At 38.9% G+C, this 18,739-nt stretch overlaps 1 protein-coding gene and 1 non-coding gene across 2 annotated transcripts in view; both read left to right on the forward strand.

Annotated features, from left to right (window-relative positions):
- The window catches only part of IL23R (interleukin 23 receptor), a 78,476-nt gene that overhangs the window by 28,770 nt on the left and 30,967 nt on the right, over positions 1–18,739 (forward strand). Inside the window, exons 5-6 of the mRNA XM_086394304.1 lie at positions 6,042–6,202; positions 13,296–13,441. Of these exons, the coding sequence (XP_086250430.1) occupies positions 6,042–6,202; positions 13,296–13,441 (307 nt within the window). The remainder of the gene's footprint in view (positions 1–6,041; positions 6,203–13,295; positions 13,442–18,739) is intronic.
- Positions 7,447–7,746, forward strand: LOC147375563 (signal recognition particle RNA). Its single transcript, XR_015161718.1, has one exon.

Here is an 18,739-nt window from a genome sequence, read left to right on the forward strand (position 1 = left end):
AATAATAATACAAGGTCCTATATATTAAAAAGGTATTTTTTCATGTCTTTTCTGAAACTGAGAGTAAATTATAGCCAAGCTTAGGCAAATCTAACCCAAATTCTAAATTGACTGAGTCCAGATTAGTGGAATTTTATTGTATCTTAAAAAGGACATAAAGGATGTGAAGTGATAGCATAAAAATGAATGTATTCCTCTAGCAAATTCAAAGAATGAGCTCCTGTAACCACAGACAAATTGGAAAAGAAAACAGACATCTGTTCATCTCACAATTAATTAAAAACACATCCATGAACTGAGAAAAATTACAGAAATCCATTTCTAACTAATGATTAAGGTCTTTCCCCCCTAGGAAAAAGGTGACTTATAATGAATTTTCTGGTTGAGGGTAGTATCAGATTTAAAAAGGTTCTTCTTTTTAATACCCTGAGAACTCAGAACCCTGAGTTCTCAGGGTATTTTCTACTTTGGCAGTTGCGTAGATATCAGCATTTGCAAGGTTTCACTTCCAGCTCCTGTGGTTCTATTTTCCAGTAAAATCATGTACAGAGAGAGGCATTTCACCTCAGCCCACCTACTTGTTTCCACAGTGGCAGAAAGATGGCATTCCCTCCATGGGAGCAGTGGGGCCATCAGGGCCTCCAGATGGTGTGGGGTTGAAGTTGTAAAGCAGAGGAATTGTGTCTATGTTGTTTCAAGAATCTTCTTTCTGTACAGGACTTCTGTAGTGACTCCACCAGCATGACCTTTCACATACCCTTCTCAACCCCTTTGTATTTCGCTAAGTATTGCACCAATGGGTGGTGATAGAAAAAAACCAAACCAAACAAACAAACAAAAATAAAACCTCTGCTATTAAGCATCTACTGTTGTAGCCACGCATTCCAGGAAACAAACTCACTCAGAAGGACAGTGCAGATAGTGGAGTGCAGTTTATTATACCGGCAGGTCCAAGGCCGAGTCTCCTCCTAGCCAAGGACCCCGATCAGTTTTTGTGAAAACCTTATATACCCTAAGTGTACTTGCTCAAACCCACCTCCCCCAATTCCTAGAAACTAGTCTGGAAAAGATAAAAGAGAGATACGATCAAGGTTAGCCCATGATTCATGTGTCACAAGACTAGATAAACAGTGGACATTTATCAATAGGACTGTGGTCATATCCCGATAAACATAATGGAATTTACGACTTTGTTCTGTTACAGAGATAATTAGCATATTCTTTTAGGCAATGGAGAGCCCAAGTACAAGTCCTGAGGCTCTTTTATCGGGGGTCTGGTTTTCCATTGGTATGCCATTTCTATAGACACTGGGCACAAAGTTCAGAGTCCATTGGGAGAGTGACCATACATGTAGCCTAATGTTCACAGCCTGGCCTGAGATGGAGTCCAGCTCTGTCTGTTTCCTCCTTCACTACTTACTGTTGTCCTGTTACCCTCAACAGCTACATGTAAATATGTTCTTTCTTTATCATGGAAGCTCTTGCAATATCTGGCATGGTACTCAATAAATACTTGTTGAATGAAAATGAGTGCCTGGTGGCCCTTCATTCTATTTTATTCAAGTCAATTTAACAAATATTTATTTAGAATTTCATGTCTTCTCAGAACTATGTTAAATGCTAGAAAACTTTTAAAAAATAGACAACATCTCTGTGCATGACAAGATCATAAACTATTTAGAATAACACCAATAGTATATTTTCTTGTACCATGAGAGACCAATAGGGTCTTTTAGTTTTAATAAGACCCTTAAAATCAATTGTTACTCTTCTACTTCATAAGACCTGTTTGCTTTTGCCACTTGTTTCTCTCTATATTCATATTCATAATAGCCAGACAGAGTTCTTAAATATAATTCCAAATATATTTAAGGCTGTGATGTTATATTTCTACTGAGTTCTTTTAGGACTTAAAAATCAGTTCATATATTAAAATCCATCTTCTCACTGGTTCTACACCAGTGCTTGGAGAGCTAATTGTGGCTGGGGACAAATACAAACTTACTGACTGATATTACTTTATATTCATGATCACTCACTTCAACTGAGCCCAGATAGCTACCCAGTAGTCCTGTGGAACTTCACTGGTCAAGTCACTCCCCCACTAACCAGGCAATTATTTTGTTACTGTTTCATCTTTGGTTTCCAACATCTTCTCCCCCTTCTCACTCTCTGTTGATGACTAACTTCCTATTTCATTGAGAAAATAAGAGTTATAAGAAATACCACAACCTCCCTCATCTGATGACACACTGACATCTGTACCCCACACTTGGTCTTCCCTTCTATTACTGTGGATGAACTACCACTGCCCTGAGGCCAGCTCTCCACTAAAGACTAGATCTTTCTCTGTCTGCCTGCTAGAGGACATCGCTCCAACAATACTCCTTCCTTTCTTCTGTATCATCACCTTTTCTATCTTTACTGGATCTCCTCATCAGCTTTCAAAATTCTGTAGCATCTACCTTCCCTAGGCACCCCCTTCCACTAATTTATCTCTCTGCTCCTTCATATGGCAAACTCTTCAAAAAGAGCTGTTTGTACTTTCCACCTCTACTTCCTCTCTTTTCATCCTCTCTTTAATCTTGTCAAGCTTTGCCTTCCACCTCCAGGTCTTATCAGTGTTGCTAATGACGTTCCCATTGCAGATGCAACAGTTTATTCTCAGTTCCTACCTTCCTTTTCAGGAAGGGTAGATTTATTATCAGGAACATTTAACTTAACTTTTTACTTCCTTCTTTGATCTTCCAGGACAGCACTCCCTTTTGGTTCTTCCTGAATGCTTTTTCTCAGTTTCTTTTGTCAATTCTCCTTCATTCTAGTAAAGTAATATCAATAACCCTCAGATAAGCAGATGACACCACCCTTATGGCAGAAAGTGAAGAGGAACTAAAGAGCCTCTTGATGAAAGTGAAAGAGGAGAGTGAAAAAGTTGGCTTAAAGCTCAACATTCAGAAAACTAAGATCATGGCATCTGGTCCCATCACTTTACGGCAAATAGATGGGGAAACAGTGGAAACAGTGTCAGACTTTATTTTTCTGGGCTCCAAAATCACTGCAGATGGTGACTGCAGCCATGAAATTAAAAGACGTTTACTCCTTGGAAGGAAAGTTATGACCAACTTAGACAGCATATTAAAAAGCAGAGACATTACTTTGCCAACAAAGGTCCGTCTAGTCAAGGATATGGTTTTTCCAGTGGTCATGTAAGGATGTGAGAATGTAAGGATGTGGACTGTGAAGAAAGCTGAGCACTGAAGAATTGATTCTTTTGAACTGAGAAGATTCTTGAGAGTCCCTTGGACTGCAAGGAGATCCAACCAGTCCATCCTAAAGGAGATCAGTCCTGGGTGTTCATTGGAAGGACTGATGTTGAAGCTGAAACTCCAATACTTTGGCCACCTGATGAGAAGAGCTGACTCATTGGAAAAGACCCTGATGCTGGGAAAGATTGAGGGCAGTAGGAGAAGGGAACGACAGAGGATGAGATGGTTGGATGGCATCACCGACTCAAGGAACATGGGTTTGGATGGACTCCGGGAGTTGGTGATGGACAGGGAGGCCTGGCGTGCTGGGTTTCATGGGGTCGCAGAGAGTTGGACATGACTGAGTAACTGAACTGAACTGAATAGTGATCCAGAGCTCTGTTCTAGGACCTCTTATTATATTTATCTACATTCATTATCTAAAAGATCTCAACCAAATTTATGCTGTAAAACTCCCTAATCTGTACCTCCAGTCCATATCTCCATATCTCTTGAGCTGCAGCCAAATTTTACCTAACTTCATACTCAATGTTTCCTCTTAATGTCCAAAAGCTAATATTTTCAAAACCAAATACTTAGTTCCCTCTCCTCAGACTCATGTTCCCTATCTCAGTAAGTGGCAACTCCATCCTTTGCAATATTCAAGTTAAAAATCACTGGAGTCCTCCTGGATTTCTTTCTACTATGCCCCCATTTAACTGACAGAAAAACTTATCACATCTATCTTTAAAAAACTAATTTCTTTTCACTGCCTCGTCCAAGCCAGGTCATCTCTCATCTGGGTTAGTAAACTGGTGCTCTAGCCTCCACCTTTGCCCTGCTATAGACTGCTGCTGCTGCTGCTAAGTCACTTCAATTGTGTCCGACTCTGTGCAACCCCATAGACGGCAGCCCACCAGGCTCTTCTGTCCATGGGATTCTCCAGGCAAGAACACTGGAGTGGGTTGCAATTTCCTCCTCCAATGCATGAAAGTGAAAAGTCAAAGTGCTATAGTCTATTATTCACAAATAGTCAGAGTAATCTTTTTCACACACACATCTCAGATGTTACTCCTCTGTTCAGTCTCCCGTTTCACTCAGAGATCCTTCCATGGCTCTATGTGATGTTACAGTGCCTTATAAATCTCCTCTCATCTAGGACTCTCTGATCTCATCTCATTCCTTCCCATCTCCTTCAGTCTACCAAACCTTAATGACCTCCTTACTGTTCTTGAACAGGATGGACAAGGACCTGCCTCAGGACCTTTGTGCATCACCTACAATGCACTTCCTCCAGAAAGGCATAATTCTTGATTCTGTACTGCTTCAGCACTACCTTCTCAGATTCTCAGACATGTCTTCCCTTATCTTCCTCTCTAAAAAGATCCCCCCTCACCCCTACTCCTAGCATTTCCTAACCCCCTTCCTTTTTCCTTCTGAATGTTTATCAACACAAGACATATAATATATGTATTTGTGTGCTCTACAAAGGTTGAGACTTTACCTTTTCTGTTCATTATGGTAGCTCCAGTGTCTAAAGTAGTGCTTAGAATACAGTGGGTGTTAAATGTTAAATAACTGTTGAATGAATGATTACATTTTAAAAGATACTATTTATCATTATTACCATAAATCAGCAGTTTCTACAGAAAATTTATTAACTGCAACAAGGACTAGGTGCAATGGAAACTTCAGAAAAATATAAATCATACTAATTCCCCTCAACAAATAATCTGTTATATATATTAATTAGCACAGGGAAAAAAAACAGAAGACATTTTGAAACTTTGTACTATACAGTTGTATGCAAAAATTGTCCTAAAGTTTAGTCAGTCATTTTGATTGGATTTTTCATCTAAAATAGTGCTTTGTGGTCTAGGTGCTAATATGAGGGTAGACTTTAAAAGAAGAATTAAATTACATAGTAGCTATAGTTAATGTCGGTCTGAGAATACATTTCCATTTTGACTTGTGGTCTCAATATGTGTGATGAAAGAATTACCCACAAACCAATAAGAACATGTATGTGGTTTTCTCTAACTGAAAAATATTCAAAGATGCCCTACTTACTACTTACACAGTTGCCATTCTCTTATTTTCACATTTGAATACTTATTTAACACAAAAGTTAGCATTCCTTATTACAAAGCCTTGGCATGGAACTCCTATTCAATGTCCCTTCCCAGAGGGAGTTCACTTAGTTTAAACTATGTCCAGTGCTGACTTCCCCAAAGAGGCACAATAGGCACACCCAGGGCCTGCCATACCTTCAGAAATCTATGAAAATGTTTAATTTCACTTGAAATCACAAGAAAAAAATGAACCATTAGGCCAAAGAAAGCATTTTAACATGTGACATTAATATATTTACTTTTATATCAACAGTTGTAAAACATAATCTATATGAACATATATTCATATAAGTGCTCATGCATGCTCAGTTGCTCAGTCATGACTTTTTGTGACCCCATGGGCTGTAGCTTGCATATACATATATAAACAATATATATATAAACATAAACATTATATATATATATATATGTAAAGACATACCTACACATATACAAACTTTTTAATCTTACTTGCAAAAGGGGTTTATGAAGGTAAAGGTGCCTAGTGCCCATGAAAGCCACACTGTGACCCTGGATGGTCTTGATTATGTTTTCAAAAATGAAACAAATTTTGATTCGTTTAAGTGAAAGTGCATTCTGCAAGCAAGCTAAAAAGACAGCATCAAAAAATTGAGGAATTATTAATTCAACATAACTGGTGATCATAATCTTTCTTTTTTTTAAGTTTAGAGACAGAAGAAGAGCAAGAATATCTCACTTCAAGTTACATTAACATCTCCACTGATTCATTGCAAAAGGGCAAGAAGTATTTGGTTTGGGTCCAAGCTTCAAATGTTCTGGGCATGGAGAAGTCGAAACAACTACAAATTCATCTGGACGATATAGGTAAAGAATAAAAAATTCTGTAATGTCTTTACAAATAAACAACTAATTTGCGCTGACCTAATCAAATGAAGTTGAGATCTGAAAGGAGTTCCCCTAAAGGTCCCCAAAAATCATGATAAAGAAAATAAGCATTACCCATAACCCACTGCCTGAGACAAGTCAAAGATAAGTGAGGCTGCCTTTGTTTTATATATCCTTCCAGTCTTATTTCTACATGGGTATGTCCTTCAGAATATTTATTGAGAATTTCTTATGTTCAAGCATAGTTCTAAGGGCTGGGGAGAAAAAGACAGACAAGGAAGGTACTTGCTTGCAATCTACTGGGGATGATGGAAACGAATAAGGATTATAATAAAGTGTGATGAGTCTTATGTTGTGAGAATTACAGTATACTGCTATATACACTATTTTTAAAGTTATGTTTTTGTTTGAAAAGTTCTACAAAAAAACATAGAAAACTGTGGAGAATTATGTAGACATCTCTGTGTATACCAGCCAGATTAAAATGTTAATATTTTTTGCGAAAGGTATTTTAGAACTTGTCTTTTTTAAAAATTACAATATAGAATAAATATTTCTATTAATTCAATCTACAAGCTTGTTTTTAATTAAAATCTTTAATTATCCCTTATTACTGTTCTCAGTTTTTCACCATCATAAACTATACTGCCATGGACAACCTTTAGGCTGAATTTTTACATAGTAGTTGTTTTTCTCCTTAAGATAAATTCCAAAAAGTAACTGCCCTTTAGCCTTTTACATTTACATTCTAATCCTAAAGCCAGAGTTCAGCCAAAGAGCACCAAGTGTGAATCCCCTTCTCGTTGCAGATTCTAGTGCCAGTTACCCCTGTTTTTATTATTAAAGACAATTTCAGTAGCAAACACATGGCCCACTTCTTCAGCACTAACTGCTTTTATATACATTATCTTGTTTAATCCTTGCTGCTGCTGCTGCCGCCAAGTCGCTTCAGTCATGTCCGACTCTGTGCGACACCATAGATGGCAGCCCATCAGGCTCTGCCGTCCCTGGGATTCTCCAGGCAAGAATGCTGGAGTGGGTTGCCATCTCCTTCTCCAACTGTTTAATCCTTACAACAACTCTATTTTGTAGAAGATAATGTAATTTATACGTGAGGAAACCAAGCTGAGGTGGCATGAGGCAAGTTGAGGCTGCAGAGCTAGGAAGCCTCTAGTTCCAGGATCCTCAACTCCTAACCTGTCTTTGTTTAAAAGCACATTGCAGCCGGGCGCGGTGGCGCGCGCCTGTAGTCCCAGCTACTCGGGAGGCTGAGGCTGGAGGATCGCTTGAGCTCAGGAGTTCTGGGCTGCAGTTCGCTATGCCGATCGGGTGTCCGCACTAAGTTCGGCATCAATATGGTGACCTCCCGGGAGCGGGGGACCACCAGGTTGCCTAAGGAGGGGTGAACCGGCCCAGGTCGGAAACGGAGCAGGTCAAAACTCCCGTGCTGATCAGTAGTGGGATCGCGCCTGTGAATAGCCACTGTACTCCAGCCTGGGCAACATAGCGAGACCCCGTCTCTTAAAAAAAATAAATAAATAAATAAAATAAAATAAAAGCACATTGCAATGTGTGTGACAACTTTCCTGCTGACTAACGATTTAGGGGATGTGACACCTCTCAGGATACAGCATGAGTATCCTTGGGGGACTACTGGAGTCTTCTGTTGGAACTAATATCTCAATGTCTCAACTATCACAATAGGATTGGTCTGAAAAGCTGTGCTTAGGCTATGAATATTGGCTTTGAAAACAAACACTGCTAACTATGGAGCTGAATAGTAACTCCACTGTATTGTATATTCTTGGAGTTATAGTTCTCTGGATCGTGATCTACACACTTTTGTAAGTTTACATTTTGAGGTAGTATACAGTCATAGTATGTGCGGGCTCAGTTGCTTCAGTTGTGTCCAACTCTTTGTGACCCTAGGGACCGTAGCCTGCCAGGCTCCTCCATCCATGGGATTCTCCAGGCCAGAATACTGGAGTGCCATGCCCTCCTCCAGGGTATCCTTGCATCCCAGGAATCAAACCCATATCTCTTGCATCTCCTGCATTGCAAGCGGATTCTTTACCAGCTGAGCTACCTGGGAAGCCCTAAAAACAGGTTCCTCTCAATGGATTAACAATGGTTAAAAGTTATCATGTTAAGTATCATTTTGGCAGTATTCATTATTAGGAACTAGATTAATATTAGTAGTATTACTGCTATTATTATCATTGTTATTACAATCTTAGTGTATCCATTTACTAAACACCTATGGTCCTCGAATAGCCAAAGCTATCTTGAGAAAGAAGAATGGAACTGGAGGTATCAACCTTCCTGACTTCAGGCTCTACTACAAAGCCACAGTCATCAAGACAGTATAGTACTGGCACAAAGACAGAAATATAGATCAATGGAACAAAATAGAAAGCCCAGAGATAAATCCACGCACATATGGACACCTTATCTTTGACAAAGGAGGCAAGAATATACAATGGATTGAAGACAATCTCTTTAACAAGTGGTGCTGGGAAAACTGGTCAACCACTTGTAAAAGAATGAAACTAGAGCACTTTCTAACACCATACACAAAAATAAACTCAAAATGGATTAAAGATCTAAATGTAAGACCAGAAACTATAAAACTCCTAGAGGAGAACATAGGCAAAACACTCTCCAACATATATCACAGCAGGATCCTCTATGACCCACCTCCCAGAATATTGGAAATAAAAGCAAAAATAAACAAATGGGACCTAATTAACCTTAAAAGCTTCTGCACAACAAAGGAAACTATAAGCAAGGTGAAAAGACAGCCTTCAGAATGGGAGAAAATAATAGCAAATGAAGCAACTGACAAACAACTAATCTCAAAAATATACAAGCAACTCCTACAGCTCAATTCCAGAAAAATAAATGACCCAATCAAAAAATGGGCCAAAGAACTAAATAGACATTTCTCCAAAGAAGACATACAGATGGCTAACAAACACATGAAAAGATGCTCAACATCACTCATTATCAGAGAAATGCAAATCAAAACCACTATGAGGTACCATTTCACGCCAGTCAGAATGGCTGAGATTCAAAAGTCTATAAGCAATAAATGCTGGAGAGGGTGTGGAGAAAAGGGAACCCTCTTACACTGTTGGTGGGAATGCAAACTAGTATAGCCACTATGGAGAACAGTGTGGAGATTCCTTAAAAAACTGGAAATAGAACTGCCTTATGATCCAGCAATCCCACTGCTGGGCATACACACTGAGGAAACCAGAAGGGAAAGAGACACATGTACCCCAATGTTCATCGCAGCACTGTTTATAATAGCCAGGACATGGAAGCAACCTAGATGTCCATCAGCAGATGAATGGGTAAGAAAGCTGTGGTACATATACACAATGGAGTATTACTCAGCCATTAAAAAGAATACATTTGAATCAGTTCTAATGAGATGGATGAAACTGGAGCCTATTATACAGAGTGAAGTAAGCCAGAAAGAAAAACACCAATACAGTCTACTAACGCATATATATGGAATTTAGAAAGATGGTAACAATAACCCTGTATACGAGACAGCAAAAGAGACACTGATGTATAGAACAGTCTTTTGGACTCTGTGGGAGAGGGAGAGAGTGGGATGATTTGGGAGAATGGCATTGAAATATGTATAATATCATATATGAAATGAGTCGCCAGTCCAGGTTCGATGTACGATACTGAATGCTTGGGGCTGGTGCACTGGGACGACCCAGAGGGATGGTATGGGGAGGGAGGAGGGAGGAGGGTTCAGGATGGGGAACACATGTATACCTGTGGCAGATTCATTTTGATATATGGCAAAACCAATACAATATTGTAAAGTTAAATAATAAAAAAAAAAAAAACACCTATGGTGTTCCAGGCAATTAACATGCCCATTACACTTAATTCTGGAAATAATCATATATGATACCCATTATGCCCATTTTTTAGACAAAGAAAGAGGTAAAATAATTTCCTCAAAGCACATAGCTAGTAAGGAGGAGAGCCAGATTTCATCTCAGACTTGCTCACTTGCTGTAGTTACATCACCCCCGCCTTCCAAAATCTCTTCTGACTGTCACCTTCAAATCTTTTCACACTAAACCGGGGAGCCTCTTGTTTGGAGTTTCTGCACCTCCACCCCCTCCTCCTCCTTTCTCAGTCTCCCAAAATGGATTCTAAGAAACTCAGATTGAAAAACACAGGTTAACAATGTAGGAGGCCCCTCCCATCAAAGCCCCTAGATTCTTACTGGATGTGCTATATTGATTTATGGCACTTTAAGAATGAGACACTGCAAATGAGATAAATTAACTGTTCTACGAAACTGAATCAGAGGACTCTCCTGGGAGTAATTTCCACACAACAGCTATGGGATTGGGCTTTAATTAAATTAGGGAGGTATGCTGAAAGGCAGGACTGAATTAACAGTGTAGAAACACTGCCAAAATGACATGTGAAAGGAATGCTTAAACTTCTCTTATAGAGAAATGAGTTTCAATACAGAAAATGCAGTGCCTTCTGGCTGCCATTTGGAACATTAGTTCTAGCCAGTGAATAATTATAAGTAAATACATATTGTTAGAAAGATACCAGACAACTATAATACAGTTCTTTATTTCAATTTAAGTGGAAACTAAAGATATGGCATTTATGATGGAACTGACATTTAAAAAAAAAAAAAGTAAGATCCAATGGAAATGTTTCAAATGTAAGCAATGAGAGAAAAAAATTCAACATTTTGAGTCTTTTATAACAAACTAATGGTCAAGTATGTGTTATATAATTACTTGAAAAATATAAGCTCATGCAAACCTGAAGCCTTAGATCTCTATTGTATTGATCTGCTCTGTGCTAAGCCTCTATCTTAACCACACTTACTGTTCTATCTGCATTTCTCACAGGACTAAGAAACGTTTTTCTTCCTCCCCAGAATATTTCTTTCTGGAAAAGGATCTCACAATGCTTGTATTGTTATATTTGTAGCAGGCTATACTCAGAGATGGGGTGTAATTTATACCCTTGAGGGGGGCTTGAGTATTCGCAAATGGTTTCAGAGCCCTAGAGATCCACTTCCCTGACTCTAGAAATCTCCGAATTCTGATTCTTATTACAAGGAGCTTAAAATAGAAAAAGGAAATCAACTATGGAATTCAGATGATAAAAATTTAGTACCGTAAGCTCTTTAATTAGATTAATTCTACTACTATTACTTATATACTATGCTAGGTTATGGAGAAGGAAATGACAACCAACTCCAGTGTTCTTGCCTGGAGAATTCCATGGATAGAGAAGCCTGGCAGGCTACAGTCCATGGGGTCACAAAGAGTCAGACACGACTGAGTGACCAAATCACCATGCTAGGTTAAGCCCAAGGATTTTATTTTAGGTCTGTGTTACTAGAAAGCAAAACTTTAATTTTTCTGTTTTTCTATAAATAATGTATCTGTGCACATAACTTTATGGAATATTATTCATTGAAAATAAAAAAATAATTTTCCTGAAGAATACTTTATAACTTAGAATAAAAGGAAATGAACTCATAGAGAATATTAAGTTGTAATAATGGCCCCAAAAAGCACACCGATTTGTTAAATCAATATTGGATTGGCCCAAGAGTTCATACCATCATACAGAAAACCCTGAATGAAATTTTTAGCCAATCCCGAAATAAATACATCTAACAAAGTCATAGGTTTTCATTGTTCTATTATGCATATAGGAGAAATGAGAAATGCCAATGATTGTATTCTATTCAGACAGGACAAATATATAATAATTTGCAGATTAGAAATATAGAGATTCCAGGTATTCCATGACGCCTAGTACGAAAAATAGTAAGATTAACAATTAGAATTTCTGTTTCCTTTTGAAAATCAAAGGAAATTTTTAGTTTCCTTTTGATCTTCCCTGGTGGCTCAGATGGTAAAGAGTCTGCCTGCAATGCAGGGTTTGATCCCTGGGTCAGGAAGATCCTCTGGAGAAGGAAATGGTAACCCACTCCAGTATTCTTGCCTGGAAAACCCATGGACAGAGGAGTCTGGCAGGCTGCAGTCCATGGGTCGCAAAGAGTTGGACATGACTGAGCAACTTCACTTTCTTTTGCTTTGAAAATCATAATCACACAACACAGTAATAATTTATAAAGTCTTAGAGTTTATGGGGTCACACAGAGTCGGACACGACTGAAGTGACTTAGCATAGCATAGCATAGAGTCTTGTGAGACACTTTGTTCAAGTTATACTTTCAAGTACAGATTTACTTTAATAGCTAACAAAACAAGTAAGCAAATATTTGTACAAGTTTCTCTATGACACAGGAGAATATTAATATGATTGTGAAAGATCTCAACTCAACATTTTGCCAAATCATATACTCTGAACTAAATTGTGGATGCAAAACATAATTTCTCCCTAAACATACACAGGAAAGAAGAGATATCTTCTTTACCTCTTTTTTATACTCATTTGTTAATAGGCCAGGCTTCAGATTTCATGAGTTAGGAATATAAGGCAGCATGAGGTGGGAAAAGACAAGACTGTTAACAGTCTTATGGACTCTGCGGGAGAGGGAGAGGGTGGGAAGATTTGGGAGAATGGCATTGAAACATGTAAAATATCATGTATGAAACGAGATGCCAGTCCAGGTTCGATGCACGATGCTGGATGCTTGGGGCTGGTGCACTGGGACGACCCAGAGGGATGGTGTGGGGAGGGAGGAGGGAGAAGGGTTCAGGATGGGGAGCACGTGTATACCTGTGGCGGATTCATTTTGATATTTGGCAAAACTAATACAATTATGTAAAGTTTAAAAATAAAATAAAATTTTAAAAATAAATAAATAAAAGAAATGGAGAATGGGTGGAATGGAATTTTAATTAATAACAGCAGTTTTCTCCTACATAATAAATTAGAAAACAAGAAAAATTTCATTAATCATTAATTAGATCGTGAGTTTTTTTGTTTAGCACTTTGAGTTTTAACATGTCTAAATATTGATGAAAAAATACCAATTTCTTCCTAGGCAGTTTTAAGTTACTGGATTTCTGTTTATGTTTTTTTCTAGTGATACCTTCTGCATCCATTATTTCCAGGGCTGAGGATATAAATACTACAGTGTCCAAGACTGTAATCCACTGGGATAGTCAAACATCAATTGAAAAAGTTTCCTGTGAAATGAGATACAAAGATACAACAAACCAAACTTGGAACGTAAGCTAAATTTACTTTCCTTTTACATGTAAATGAGTAAAAGAAAAGCCAGCCAAGTCAATGACCACAGTGAATGTATAATGATCTATTTTACGTGTTTTTATCTGACTGTTTGTGTGATATTCAAACTACTCTAGTTGTAATAATGATGCTTCCAAATAAAGAGGTGAATTTCCTGAAAAGGTCCCTTGCCTTTTGTAAACCAGTAAATAGACAAATGTCCAACTAGGAGGGATTCATCTAGTTAGCTCCTTATAATTCAGTGTCTCAGGTTGAAATTTATATCAGTAATTATGAATATAAATGTAAGTATTCTATCCTGAAATTTACCAGGCATTCAGGAAAATAAAATTTGTTCAAAAAGAGCTTCAGATTTATGGGTATCTCTTTTTAAACGAAGAAATGCACAATTCAAAATGTAAGATTTATTACTATATTAGTTTTAAATGAGCATAAGGTTAAAAAAAAAGTGAATGTCTAGGCAAATCAACCATCCTTAAACACCAACAGTAATTTAGCAAGTTAGTATCTTAGGAGAGGCACAGGTGCAAGGTTCATTAATAGAAATCATATCACATGGCAGCACCTGTGAACACTGTAATAAAAGCTCACTATTTTGAACTATAGGGGAAAAAGAACTATCTGAGGAAAAAGTACCAATTTTGGTGTATTTGAAAAGAAATGCCATTTTATTACTTCCAAGTACAATAAACTGCCATTTGTGTGTGTGTGTGTGTGTGTGTGTGTGTGCACACGCACATGCTCAGTCGTGTCAGACTCTTTGCAACCCCATGGACTGTAGCTGCTAGTTTAGTCAAAATAATTAGGGAATGGAGTTTATGGCTTTGCTTAATTATGAGTTATGTGTTATGTATTAATTTGTCAGTTTTCAGGGAGTTAAGTGAAATGGTACACATTTATTCTCTGATGACTAGCATGACTCCAAAGCCTTCATCATTCTGAACGTGAATGAATTTTGCTTTGCTATAGAAAGCAGTATGTTCAGGCAGTGTCAAAAAAATGAGGGCAAAATACTAACTTTACCACATACTGTAACAACTACTCTTTAAATCCCCAATGCCAACTTGCTTATTTACCCTTGTTCATTTAAATGAGAAATGTGACATTTTAGTTGTTTAGATTACACTTAGATGCAAGTCCATGTTCTGCATCACTTGATAAATACCCAAATAAAGATCCTGCTGGACTCCTTGACTAAATAATTATGGCATTTGTGTTCACAGTAACTCCAAGCGTAAAGCCTGGGATGAGCAAAATAAAAAAATTCACAGCCAATCTTTTGCTTATGTGGAATTTAGGTAAATTAGAAAACAGCCCAAATGAAATTCTCATCTTAGACTTTGAGTGAGTGAGGCTTTACTCTAAAAAGACACCTGGGTTCGATCCCTGGGTTGGGAAGATCCCCTGGAGGAGGGCATGGCAACCCACTTCAGTATTCTTGCCTGAGAATCCCCATGGACAGAGGAGCCTGGTGGGCTACAGTCCAGTCCATAGGGTCACAAAGAGTAGGACATGACTGAAGTGACTTAGTACACACACATGGGTACTGTCATTGTCATAGGATGATATTAAGAATATGAAATTCCCTTATTTGGCACAAGTAGGAGGAAGTAATAAGCTATAAGAATGCTTAGGAAATAGAAAGGTGCTATAGTATCAGTATCTCCTAATAGATTTTCAGAAACCATTTTTTGGTTGAAACTCTTGTTCTCTGCTCCCCCTGGTGGTGCTACATGTGCCACTGTGAAACTTGGTAACTTAGAGGTAAATTTGAACTCCTCAAAATGTTCTTTTTATCAGAAGCAGGCAAATGAAGGAGCTGAAAGAATATTTGTTACCTCATTTAATCTCTATCACAATCTTTAGTGATAGGCAGTCTCAGCTCCATCACAGAAATGAAGACATAGGGCTTGAAAGAGCTTCAGCCAGGTTCTCCAAGCTTACAGTGTTAGTACAGTAACTAAGTACCTCTCATAGACCCTACATTACTTGGGGCACAAAAAATTTTTGGAAAATGAAGGAACCGGTTTCAATCTAAAATCTGTATCCTATCCCTTTTACCATAATTCCTCCAAATGTAACTACTCACAGAGATGACCCAAGTCCAGTTGGTAAAAGCCAGACTGAAGCTTTGTTTTCCACATGTGTTACCCATCAATTTCATCTGGATCATGCATAAAATGTTATTGTTACCTCCTTGTAAGGAGACGGGAAATGAGAGTCATGAAGAATAGGCAGATACAAAGGACTACGGATTTGCCCTTCCACCTCAGCTCTGCCTGCATCAGATAATTGTTGGAAGGAAGTTCTTTACTTCAAAGTGGTGGGCAGTTACACAGAAAGCCTTGTGGCTAAGTGCACAGGCTCTAGAGTTCAAAGCCTGGCTATGACATTTTCTAAATGTACAACCTTGGTCAAGTTCCTTAGCTTTTCTGAGTCTCATTACTGCCATACTTAATAGAAGAATAAGATAAACACCCACCTCATATGGTTATGCATGCTATGCAAGCATGCATGCTGAGTTGCTTTAGTCATATCCAGCTCTTTGCAACCCTATGGACTAAAGCCCACCAGTCTCCTTTGTCCATGGGGGGATTCTCCTGAAAGAATATTGGAGTGGATTGCCATACTTTTCTTCATGTGGTTGTGGGAATGATCAAATGATGAGAGAAGCTAGCCCACAACCTGGAATATAGTTAATGCTGATTGTTACTGCTATTCTTCATCTTAACCTCCAGAAGAGCCACATAGCAGGTGTGGTTGAGCCAAGGATGCCCACTTGAAAATCAAAATCAGTGCATTGAGGGTGTTTTCAGCTGTTTTTAGCTAAGCTGCATACATATTACAAGGTATTAGCCAGTCCTTCAGGTGAACCTGCAAGGCTGATGCCATGGGGAGAATATCTGCTTTGGTTATCTTCATCAGCTGTCTTCCTGACACCTTAAATTTGCATAAAAATTTGAGCTCACAATTCTCAATGGCAATCCTTGCACACTCCTAAGCGCCCTATCTCAGGAGCATTTGCTCAGTTTACATGTGTATTTCCTCATCTTTTAACTGTGAGCCCCTGGAAGACAGGGCTATTCCATAATCATTTTTGTTTTTACATTGATATTTATAATGTCTACTTCACACGGATAATATTTGGACACATCAACTATTAGTATGATTATTTGCCTTTAATGGTTCCAAGGGCAGTGACAGTAAAGTAGGGAAGTCTTGACTATAAGTTTAAGTAAATGACTTAATGGTGACTCAAGTCTCTGATCGGAGAAGGCAATGGCACCCCACTCCAGTACTCTTGCCTGGAAAATCCCGTGGACGGAGGAGCCTGATGGGCTGCAGTCCATTGGGTCACTAGGAGTCAGACACGACTAAGCGACTTCACTTTCACTTTTCACTTTCATGCATTGGAGAAGGAAATGGCAACCCATTCCAGTGTTCTTGCCTGGAGAATCCCAGGGATGGGGGAGCCTGGTGGGCTGCCGTCTATGGGGTCGCACAGAGTCGAACACGACTGAAGCAACTTAGCAGCAGAAGCAGCAAATCTCTGATGAAGCTAGATAAGGGTATTGGCAAACTTTTTATTCAAGGGCCAAATAGTAAACAATTTAGTCTTTTCAGGCCATAAGATCTCTTTCTCAGATATTCAACTCTGTATTTATAGCATGAAAGCAGCCTAGACAATGTGTAAATAAATGGACATTGTTGCATACCAGTAAAATTTACTTATGCACACTGAATGTTGTATCATTTCCATGCATCATCAAAATAGTCTTCTTTGGACTTTCTTTCAACCATTTAAAAAATGTAAAAACCCTTCTTAGTCATAGGCTGCACAAAACCAAGCATCCACTGTTTTCTTGGAATGGCTAATAGAACAACGGGCAGATAGCAAAGGGTCAAATCCTTGGCCTTCACATTTCAAAAGTGTAAGTGCTGTTATAAGACAGAAAACTTGTAAAAACATGTGAGTTGCCGCCAACAAGTACCTATTGTATAGCACGTGGAACCCTGCTCAATGTTATGTGGCAGTCTGGATGGGAGGGGAATCTGGGGGAGAATGGATACATGTATATGCATGCCTGAGTCCCTTCGCTGTTCATCTGAAACTATCACAACTACTCTTAATCAGTTATACCCCAACACAAAATAAAAAGTTCAAAAAACCCAAACAAAAAAGAACGTATAATTAGTCACAACTAGATTTCCCAATCCCCAACCCCTTTCTCTCTCATACCAAACACTAGCTAAAGGCTCCAAGGGCTTCCCTGGTGGCTCAGTGGTCAAGAATCCACCTGCCAATGAAGGAGACTTGGGTTCAATCCCTGGTCCAAGAAGATCCCACATGCCTCAGAGCAACTAAGCCCATGTGCCACAACTACTGATCCTGTGCTCTAGAACCCAGGAACTGCAACTACTGAGTCCACATGCCGCAACTACTGAAGCCCACATGCCCGAGAGCCCATGCTTTGCAGCAAGAGAAGCCACTGCAATGAGAAACCTGCACACTGCAACTGGACAGTCGCACCCACTCACCCCAACGACAGAAGAGCCCGCACAGGAACAAAGACCCAGCACAACAGAACATAAATAAATATGGGAAAAAAGAGGCTTCTGGGCAGAGAGAGGAGGAAATGGGTGGGTAAGGGGGAAGAACAAAAAACGTTTAGACTCAGATGTTTAATGATCAGGACCCCTCATCCTGTGCCATGCTCCAGGCTGGGAGTCAGAGGCAGTTAGGTTATAGAACGCTGAATAGGGTGAGATTCTTCCCTTCACCCAAGGATGCTCCCAGAAACTTAGGTGTAACCCTAAGAAAAGCAGTACCCCAAAATGATGGAGATTAAGTTCCCAGGTCTCCCACCTTGAGAACTGAGGCTCTAAAAAGAAATTAGCTGCTATAAAAATGAAGTTATATTTCTGGCACTTGAGATCATACCCTCTCCATAGGAACACAATTAGGTCCAACTCTCTCTCAATGCCTGTTTTAGCCTCTGAAAGTATTATTTTGAAGTACCATCTTGAGCTTGCAAGGCCCTAAAGAGTCACCTGGTTTGCTTCTTAGTAGAAACAACTTGTAACAGTTCCATAAAATTCTTTCTATTTCAGAATTCTAGCTGTAACTTTAGGGTATTTCTCTTCTTAGAGGGCTTATCTACAAATATAATGGCAAGAGACATACGGGAGAATAGTGCATATGGAAGCTAAACTTTTGGCACTAGTAAAATCTCTCCTGTATCTCAGGCGAATCCAGGAGCCTCCACTCAAATTTAA

This window comes from Bos grunniens, chromosome 3 (genome assembly GCF_055505025.1).
Source record: "Bos grunniens cultivar Pamir isolate PY7600 chromosome 3, Bosgru_T2T1.0, whole genome shotgun sequence".
Taxonomy (NCBI): domain Eukaryota; kingdom Metazoa; phylum Chordata; class Mammalia; order Artiodactyla; family Bovidae; genus Bos; species Bos grunniens.